This window comes from Hipposideros armiger, unplaced genomic scaffold (genome assembly GCF_001890085.2).
Source record: "Hipposideros armiger isolate ML-2016 unplaced genomic scaffold, ASM189008v1 scaffold_168, whole genome shotgun sequence".
NCBI classification, from domain to species: domain Eukaryota; kingdom Metazoa; phylum Chordata; class Mammalia; order Chiroptera; family Hipposideridae; genus Hipposideros; species Hipposideros armiger.
Genome location: NW_017731518.1, coordinates 907,460 through 914,965, shown reverse-complemented (window position 1 = coordinate 914,965; position 7,506 = coordinate 907,460). Strand labels below are relative to the sequence as shown.

Here is a 7,506-nt window from a genome sequence, read left to right as displayed (position 1 = left end):
GATGGCGTAGGCTGCAGCCCCTGCTGCAGTGGGTTGCCATGGGCTACCGTGTGTAGCCAGCAGCCAGCGTGAGCGGCCAGCAGCCGCCGTGAGCGGCCATCCAGAAGCCGGCGACTGGTCTGCCTCGCCCGGGAAGAGCGCAATGATGGTGCCAACTTGGGCTGGTGAAGCAACGTCCTCTACAACTAGACTGAAGAACAAAACGACAGCAACTTGTCTGTTCCCCTTCCCCCAATTCCCCAGCGCTGTTCCCCTCCCCCAATTCCCCAATAAAAATCTTTAAAACAACAAACAAACCCTGAGAATAGAACCAAAGATTCAGTGAGTCTCTCTCACAGAAACACCATCTCTGACACAGAGGGTGATTAAAAGTGACCTAGATAACAACTGTCATCTCTGGCACATTTACTACACACGGGACTTGTTGACATCATGTTATGTCATCACAGTTCACAAAAACACAACAACATGGATATTATTGTCATGTTTCAGATATGGAAAGTGGGACTTACAGGGTTCAGTAACGCTAAGGAGTGGAGGCAGGGTGTGAACCGGAAGCCCAGGCCCTTGTGCTGTTCTGCCTCCTGCAGTCGACTGGCTGGGTTCTCGAAGGTGTAGCTAACGTTCATGTTGAATTGAACATGGGGGGAAAAGGGAGGAGAGTGGCAGGGGAAGGCGGGACTTTCGAGACAGTGTGCTCACCTGCAGCCCCACAAGCCTGTTTGTGTCCTGAGACAAGGGCAAATCGCAGTCATCTGAAAACGCAGCCGCATGGCCCAGGGCCAAGGTGGTTTCATACAGTTCTTGGATATCACCTGAATTTAGAAACACCAGGAGTTAAAATATTATTGCACTTGTTTCAGAGCTGGAAGGAGCCTTAGAGCTGAAACTAATGCCTGGTTTTGCTATGAGGTGGAAGTATGTGATCCCTGATTTCATATGGCTTGGCAATTTACTTAATAAGGATAGCTTGTATTAGTTTGCAAAGCCATTTGATATGGAGCTCTGATCAGCATTAGTCAAATTTCTTTATTTCTGTTGCTATGTAGGTACCACACCCATGCTGATCTGATGTGCGTGTGGGAGAGAGAGAAGGCAACATTTAAACCCAAAAGTTAGCTCACTTCTAAGAACGTCATAGAGAGACTATCTCCCTATGTTTGAGGGATGCAGAGAAAGGAAAGTCTACTAAGCCGTTTATCACAGATTTTGACAATCAGAGAACGGCTCTCAGAAAGTTAACTGGACTATCCAGGGAAGTGAGTATCCACCCGTTTTCAAAATATTCCTGAATTTACAATACTAAACTCCCAACTTCGATAAGCAGTCAAAAATCACTGGGCAGCTAGCTATCTAGAAAACGAAGAGAGACAGTCATTCTACTTATCAGCTCCTCCTTTTCCAAGTGGTCTTGGCAGTCGGCGAGTATACCTTGTACAATTACATCATCATCCAAATAGATGACTTTCTCATGCTGGTGGATAAGCAGAGGGAGATAAAATCGAACGAAGTTCAGCTGTTAAAACGACAAAAGAAGCCATGTTGGGGAAGAGGCGTATGACTCAGTGTCTTCCAGAGTGCTGGAGGGTCGGCTTTGACCATGGCCTCGGCCCAGCTCCAGGTTTAGAGCAGAATGAAACCGGCCACAAAGATGCCTCACTTGGCTTCTGGTGCCCGAATTATCTGGGCCCTGGGGCTGAAATCAGTGCTGGCAGATGAGCACTTCTCCTAGATCCGAACCCTCAACTGCTCAGACGGTCACCAATTTCATCTCTGTGAACGGCTACAGTGGGAGTCACAGAGGTTCCCTCGTCAATCTTTTAGGCCACAGGCTTCCTGTCTTCCTCAAATGAATACATTTGACTACTGTCAACTGAATCAGCTATACACACACACACACACACACACACACACACACACACACACACACGCATCATCCCCAACAATAAGCTCAACCTCTTAGCTCCTGGAACCAGAAAAAAGTGGGAGAAGCGCTGGCTGAGGGTGAGTTTTATTAGCCACAACAAGGCTTAATCCTAAGTCCCAGCTCAGCTCACACTCTAGTAATAAATATCTGGAATTGAGGAAAGATATATCATTAAAGGGCTTAGAATTTAGTACATTTTTAAGGATGGATTTAAATAACTATTATATGTAGAAAGTGGCCACATATTCTGTAAACCCACCATCAGTAGCACTCTTTATGCAGGAGGAGAGGGTCCCTTTTGTAAGACCTCTTACAGTAAAACACCTTAAGATTCCCAAAACTAGGAAAAAAGTGGGTGTCTCCTGAAAATATCATCTTAGTCGGTACTAGGAAGTTTATAATCCATCATTGCTTTTCCTTAGCCGCTGGGATTCTCCAAGCTAAATTTCATGTCCAATCACAGTACACACAATAGCCTGTGGGGTTGGGAACATGTCTTCCTGGCCCCACTACTTGGCCCAGACCCCCACCCCCACAGGTGTATTCACACACATAAATGCATCCTACAGGTTTTTATGCTTCATTTCCTCTTTCACATTAAACTTCATTATGCTTATGGAAACCATCTTAAATCCTTTCTGGAGCAGGTTTATAAATTACAAACACCCAGAGTTTGGTGGAAATCTAACAACTGTGAGGCTTCACAAACATTCTGTCTGCATCCCAGGGGCTAGAGCTCCATAATGAACAGATCTCACCAAGAACTGTTCCCCAGCATGTGCACGGTCCCTACTCACAGGCTGGAGCAATTCGGGCCTCGATGCGTCTGGTCTGATCTTCCCTTTGAGGACCACAGGGTTGAATTCCACAACTTTAAAATTTATTTCTCTCAGTTTAGAATGTTCGATCCATTTTCTAAAGGGATGAAAACAACAACAACAACAACAACAACAAAACGCTCTCGTACACACTTCCCAGCGTTCCTCAATGTGCCTGTTGCCTCAGAATCAATCTGTTGCCTCCTTAGAAAGTACAAAACAAAATGTTGGTAACTTTAGTAAAGTTTAGTCTACAAATCCTTCGGATTCTTTCCCCATCTGGTCTGGCTTTAAAGCTTTTTTTTTTTTTTTTTTGTTAATTCACATAACTCTGTCTGCAAAGGAAATGAAGGAAATGAAACAAAATAGTAATAACCAACTATCTCCCCAGATCTACATAGTCTCCCCAGCAAACTGTAAGAACAAAAAGTGTTCCTTCTTTCTTACAAAGCAGCATCTATGGTTGCTAGTACTCTTTGCCACATGCTAAAAGCTCGGTAATGTTATGAAGCAGGACATTCTCAACTTCCTGTGGTGACTGAAGTAAACTTTGCACTGCTATTTTGACTCCAGGGACAATTTGAATTTGCCTTTGTCTCTCAATCTTCCGCATCCGTCCTTAACCCCTGCCCTCTCCACTTACATTTTCTCAGTCTTACAGAACTTCTATTTTTAACCAATTCATAATAAGATCCTTGGTAGACATATCTCAAAATAAAATTTTCAATGACTAAAGCCACATAGGGTAGCATTTGTTGTTGATTAAAAATCTATGGAAGGAGAACTGATTCTGGGTGGTGAACACACAATGCAATATACAGATGACATATTCTAGACTTGTACATCTGAAACCTATATACTCTTACTAACCAATGTCACCCCAATAAATTTAATTTAATTTTATTATTTTTAATAAATTTAATTTTAAAAATCGACAAAACAATTAAAGCTTCCCAACAAAATTTAGATCCGCAAAATCTGAACCATAAAAAATCAGCCATTTCCTCAATGCTGAATATCAGTTACATCTCAATAAAGCTGGGGTGGCATGCGGGGGCGGGGTGGTGGGAACAGTCACGTCAATAACAAAAAGATAGACAACCCAGTTAAAAAATTAACGAAAGACTTGAACATTCATATCCAAGCGGCCACAAAATGTGTGGGGAAAAAAATGTTCAACCTCATCAGAAATAAAGGAACCTGAAATGAAAACCACAATGATCATCAGAACAGCAAAGTTAATGAGGCTGACTATACTAAGTGTTGGCGTGGCAGTTGTTTCGTGGGTGTGCTTACTTTGTGATGACTCAGCTGTACACGGGTTTTATACAGTTTTCTGTTTCTGTGTTATACTTCAATGAAAAGAGTTTTTAAAATGTTTTAAAACAAGGCGTAGTGGACTGGATAACAAAGAACTGGTATCATTCCCCACTCAAATGTGTCATATAGTCCTGAAGCTCAGGCCTTTTGTTCAAGTACAAACCTTTCCTCAGAACATATGACACACGCCATTCTTTGGGGTTTGGTTATCTGTTTCTTATACCAATAGATAATTAAAGGGTTGTTAATGGCAGGCTAAGTGAACAATCTGCAACAATAAATGATAAGAAGAGCGAGGAATGAGACAGAAAAACGAGAAAGCATATATAAGCCCTCAAAACCTACAAGCTGCCAAGAACGATTTAGGTCAGGAGCAAATGTCTTACATATCTCAGTATCTCCTAATGGTGCTATTACCCAAGAATCTAATGATAAAAGCCATATATAAGTACATTCTCATTATAAATGATGGAAATAATACTTGAAATACCTTGAACTTCCCTTCATCACTGCTTTCTCCAGTTCCTCCATTTTCCCTGGAGATAGTCACTGCAAACAGGTAAAAGACCTTTCCAGGTCTTTTTCTTTACAGAAACACATATATGTGCATGTACACATACATAGTTTGGGGGTTTTGATTTTCATTGCTATAGACTGAATGTTTGTGACCCCCTCACACACACCAAATTCATTTGTTGAAACCTAATCCCCAATGTGTTGATGTTTGGAAGTGGGGCCTTTAGGAGGTGATTAGGTCATGAGGGTGGAGCCTTCATGAATCGGATCAGTCTCCTTATAAAAGAGATCCCCAGAGAGCTCCCTCACCCTTATGTCATGGGAGGACACAGCAAGAAGGCAGTCCTCTATGAACCAGGAAGAGGGCCCTTAGCAGACATGGAATCTGCCTCCATAGATGTGAGAAATGCAGTTCTATTGTTTATAAGCCACCCAGCCTGTGGCATCCTGTTATCGCAGCCGGAATGAATTAAGACAGTCACAAAATGGATCATACTATATGAGGTATACTGAAATTTGCATTTTCCACTTAACAATCTACCTTGGGAATCTACTGTGTCAGTGTACACAAATTGCTTTCTTTCTTTTTAAATAGCTGGGTCATATTCCATAGTTCATTTAAATATTCTTCCATTGATGGACATGTAAACATTTAGCAATGTGGTTTTTTTTTTTTTTACTATTTCACAGAATGCTAAAATTAACATTGCTGTATATATATTTTGGTACTATGTACCAGAATTTCTGTAGCACAGATTCCTAACAGCGAAAATGGTCTGGTGAGTCAAAAATATATATGCATACTTGTATAGAACTTTAATAGATGTTGCCATATTGCCCTCTCAAAATGCTTTACCAATTTACAAAGTGCACATTGTGTAAACAAGGAATAAGTATGTCCATTTTCCTGCACTAGATATTGTCCTATTTAATTTTTACCATCCTGATGAGTGAAAAGTTATATGTCATTGTTGTTTTCGTTTGCATTTCCCTGCAATATCTTTTCATGTTTGTTGACTATTTTTTCTTCTGTGAATTGTCCATCTGTATTCTATAATTTTTCTACTAGATGCTTGTATGTTTAAAAAAAGTTTTATGGGGCTGGCCAAGTGGCTCAGTTGGTTCAGAGCTCACTCAAGAGTGTGAGCTCTGAGCAACAGCAGTTTGATACCTGGCCTGAGCTGAGCTGCCACTGAGCTGCCAACAGGTAGCAGGATGGCTCAGCTAAAAAAAAAAAAAAAAAAAATTATGAATTCTTTACATATTTTAGATAGTAATCCTTTGTCTATAATACATGTTGAAAATATTTTGCCTAATCCATTGTATGATTAATTTGGCTTTTTATAGTGTTGTTCATCATTTAAAAGTGTGTAAATGTTATGAAGTCAAATATGTCAGTTTTTTCCTTATGATTTTTGGACTCAGGGAGTCAGTCTCCATACCAAAATTATACAATCGCCCCATATTTTTATAATACATTTAAAATTTTCATTTCTGTCTATTTCTTCTAAATCCAGCTCCAATTCATCTTTTTAGTATGGTGTGTGATAGAAAAGAAGTCACTTCGCAGTTCAAAATTACAATTAGTGGAGATTCTGAGCCATATTAAAATGATTATATTATATTAATAGTCTCTCAGGTTAAAAAAGCAGAGAAAAGAGAAATCGTTTTAGAAAGAAAGACTTTCATATAAACTGCTTGAAGATTGGGGTTCTTGAAGATAGACAATTCAGCTCTGAAGAATGATACATGGCCCTACCCGATTAATATGGTTTTGCTGAAAATTCCTTAAGCGAGGCAACACATTTGTCAGGTCACCAAGTAAACCTCAGGTCATCCCCTCATTCATTCCAATGACATTTCTCAAACCAAAAAAAGAAGACACTCCATTTAAGGAAAGACAAGGAAGATCAAAAGAAAGTAGAACACTCCAAAGTCTATTGTACACAAATTACCGTATTCGAGATACAGTGTTCCGGAGCCCAACTATGTAGAACAAAATGTTGGCGTCAGTGTTGCTGTAGATGCTGTTGATGGCAGCCATGGCGGCGCCCATTCTGCCGGCTGCTGCACAAATCACCACAGGAATCTCATCTTCCAGTTCCTCGGGAGTCTCGGAGTCATCATCTGGAAACACCAAAATCAGTGTCTTGGGACATGAAGGAATGTCACAGTACAGCCAGTTTAACTTGTCTTCCACACTCCTGGGGGAAGATAGCATAGTGTGGAAGACACTGCCAAATGTTCTCCAACACCTACCTATTCTCTTCCTCTCCCCTTAGAAGTAGAACGCTGGAATTTTAGCTGGCAAATACAGCCAACCTCTGATAATATTTTTTCCAGACTCCTTTGCAGCTCTATGTGATTGAGTTCTGACCAGAAGGATGTTAGTGCAAGTAATGTGTGCAACTACTGGGTTTGCTTTGATAAGGAATGTGCTTATTCTCCCCTTTTCTTTTACCCCTTCCCCTTGGCTGAATGATGATATGATGACAGGAGCTGGAGCAGCCATCTTGGACCAAGAGATGGGCACTACCTGTTGAGGACACCAAAACCATACGATAGAACGAATGTTGGTTTGGATGACTGTGGAACTGACACATCAGACTTTCACTTGAGAGAGAAAATAAACTTCTATTTTGCTTAAGTCACTATTACTTTGGCACTTTCTTTTTCTTTTTTTTTTAAGATTTTTATTGGGGAATTGGGGGATGGCAACAGCGCTGGGGAATTGGGGGAAGGGAAACAGACGAGTTGCTGTCCTTTTGTTCTTCAGTCTAGTTGTGGAGGACGTTGCTTCACTGGCCCAAGGTGGCACCATCATTGCACTCTTCCCCGGGCGAGGCAGATCAGTCACCGGCTTCTGGACGGCCGCTCACTGCGGCTGCTGGCCGCTCACGCTGGCTGCTGGCTACACACGGTAGC

The 7,506-nt window shown here is 41.4% G+C and overlaps 1 protein-coding gene across 1 annotated transcript in view; it reads right to left on the bottom strand.

The window, feature by feature from the left end:
* The window catches only part of GLT8D2 (glycosyltransferase 8 domain containing 2), a 31,744-nt gene that overhangs the window by 7,404 nt on the left and 16,834 nt on the right, over nucleotides 1-7,506 (bottom strand). The window contains exons 4-7 of the mRNA XM_019651885.1: nucleotides 6,537-6,708; nucleotides 2,725-2,842; nucleotides 1,432-1,516; nucleotides 703-815 (exon numbers count right to left, since the gene is read on the bottom strand). Of these exons, the coding sequence (XP_019507430.1) occupies nucleotides 703-815; nucleotides 1,432-1,516; nucleotides 2,725-2,842; nucleotides 6,537-6,708 (488 nt within the window). The remainder of the gene's footprint in view (nucleotides 1-702; nucleotides 816-1,431; nucleotides 1,517-2,724; nucleotides 2,843-6,536; nucleotides 6,709-7,506) is intronic.